At 52.3% G+C, this 2563-nt stretch overlaps 1 protein-coding gene across 1 annotated transcript in view; it reads right to left on the bottom strand.

Annotated features, from left to right (window-relative positions):
• Nucleotides 1-2557, bottom strand: part of Tp53bp2 (tumor protein p53 binding protein 2) — a 47572-nt gene extending 45015 nt beyond the window's left edge. Inside the window, exon 1 of the mRNA XM_013015365.1 lies at nt 2278-2557. Within this exon, the coding sequence (XP_012870819.1) occupies nt 2278-2304 (27 nt within the window). The 5' untranslated portion in view covers nt 2305-2557. The remainder of the gene's footprint in view (nt 1-2277) is intronic.
• Nucleotides 2558-2563: the final 6 nt, after the last annotated feature.

Raw genomic sequence — 2563 nt, forward strand, 5'->3', positions numbered from 1 at the left:
CCCATCATTCTCCATCTCTCCTAACCTCATCCATATAGTCACCTGGTTTCATTTTCACATGTGACTAGTTTTCTCCCACCCTTCCTTTCTCCAGTCATCTTGTCTCTCCTTCCCCTACACCTCCCTCCTTGACAAAATGTGTTTCAGTTTCCAGGTATTTATTTTGTTAAACTGTTACTTAGTTGTTTAAAGGAGTTACACTATTGGAATACTTCCCACTCCTTAGTCAGCATGGGGGGGGGGGGTTTACCGGGCTGGAACTTAAGGCCTTGCACTCTCATTTGTTTTATTTTTGTTCAAGGCTGGTGCTTTACCAACTGAGCCATATCTCCACTCCCAGCTCTAACTTAAAGTGTTAGAGCACTTGCATGTGCAAAGACCCTGCTTCCCACCAATGAAAAATAATTTCTTTCCAAGCATCCCAAATACCACAGTACAAAAGCACATATAGCATGAATAGAATAACATGAATAACATAAATAAAATTTTTCCCATATTTATGTATCACAGCATAAGAATTTCCAGTTTAACCAAGCTAATCATTCAGGCAGTTTTTATCTAAAACACTCTAAGCTGGGCTGTAACAGTACCTCTAATCAGAAAAACCCACCTAACTGGAATTAGCATCCCATCCTCATTTGGGAAAAGAAAAGAAATAAAAATAAAAACCTTTGGTCACTGAAGTTTGTAGGAGCTGTTCAATCTTAAAGGGGTTAGTCTGACTTCAAAGTTGGTGAGCTTGCCACCACAACACATCAAGTCTGTTAAGATTTTAGCCTAACATCAGAAAAGCAGTCTGAAAAACATATTCGTGAACTGAATTTTGTCTGGAATCCAATTTTTTAAGAAATCTGATGATATGATATGAAAGAATATGTAGTTGGGGGAAGGAAAATGTCCCCACATTTTAAAAGAAACCCCAAGAGATACCTTGACATAGAACTAATCCCTAAAGAAGCTATCCACAACAAACACCTGTTCTCTCTTGTTTTTCACACACACACACACACACACACACACACACACACACACACACACACACACACACACACCCTGCTAAAGCAATTTCATGTGGAAGAAAAGTAAATTCACGGGACAAAAAGCCTTTACAAAACCCTTCAGCCTTACTCAAGGCACAGATTTTGAGCATTCACACCATAAACATAACTTCATAACCCGAAGAGGCAAGACGCTTTTAACAATTCCAAATTCCTTGATTCCTAGCCGGACAATCCATCCCAAACCAATCCAAACCACTTAGGGTTTAATCAAGCTATGTTTGTCCAGTACGTTCAAGTTTTGGGTTGTCCTCCATGACACAAGTTAAGGGGGGGGGCAATACGTGGCTGGGGGTGCGGGGGGCGGGGGGAAACATCCATTGCACAGGTTCTGCAAAAGCAAAATGAAGGTCGGTCTGTTCCTTTGTTTTGGACAAATGGAGCCATAAAAACCTGGGCTTGCTGCCCCTGCTTCCGTGGGAACGGAGCGAACGTAATTTCCACGAGGCTTCGCTCTCCCAAACCCCTGCAGAACGCCACCGCGACCCGCCAGATTTTTCTGAGCTCGCTTAAGAAAAAAAAAAGGGACATTTATTGGAGTAGCGTCTCCAACGCACAGTTCACCTGTGAGCGGGAGGCCACGCCAAGTGCCGGCGGGGCACCGACAGAACGCGCTCATCCCCGGCCCAGCTTGGGGGTGGGGGGGTGCCGCGGGGAACCGGGCCCCGACGGTTCTGCCGAGAACTCAAACTTCAGAGGTTGCCTCGGCTAAAACTCGTCTCCACCGAGAGGTGAGAGAGACCGGGCTGCGCGGTCTCAGATCGAAAGCCAAGGGAAACGCCGGGCACCCTCTTCCCAGGTGCTGTTCCGTCCGGTACCAAAGTTTAGACAATGGGAATCATCCAGGATCGCGTCCACGCCGCCCGGCTCCGCTCCCCTTGACCTTCAAGACTCGGGGCTCAATCCAGAGCCGAGAAGTTTCGAGGGGCGACCCCACCCGCGCGCGGCTCAACTAACTCCTGGACAACGTTTGGTTTGGGAGTGGGGGGGGAGAAGACCCTCCCAGGGTAGCGCCGAACCCCCCACGCCAGGGATCCCGAGAACTGGAGTTGGCGCCTCAACCTCTGCTCAAACTCCGGGGGTTCGGATCCCCTGAGCCCGGGGACTGCACTCCAGGCTCGCCCGCGACGCGGACCGCCTCCGCCCACGGCCCCCCCAACTCGCGCACTTCCGGGCCCGACGCCGCGGTCCCCCCCCCCCCGCACGCCAACCCGCTTACCGGCATCATTGTGGATCCGAACCGCATGGAAGCCGGTGGCCGACCCGCCGCTCGGACGAGCGGAGGCGCCCCGGGGGGCGGGGGGCGCGGGGGAGGGGAGCGAGGGCGAGGCCACGCGCGACGCGGCGGACCTGTTGCGAGGCAGCGACGTGCGGGTCCCCTGGCGGGCTGGGACGCCACCGAACCCGGATCCCACCCTCGGACGAGCCCTTCTTCCCCCCGCGACGAACGCGGCTTTGTCTCCGCACGGCTCTCGACAGCCCAGGGGTTCTCTCCGTCCCTCCGA

Source organism: Dipodomys ordii, unplaced genomic scaffold (assembly GCF_000151885.1).
Source record: "Dipodomys ordii isolate 6190 unplaced genomic scaffold, Dord_2.0 Scaffold26, whole genome shotgun sequence".
NCBI classification, from domain to species: domain Eukaryota; kingdom Metazoa; phylum Chordata; class Mammalia; order Rodentia; family Heteromyidae; genus Dipodomys; species Dipodomys ordii.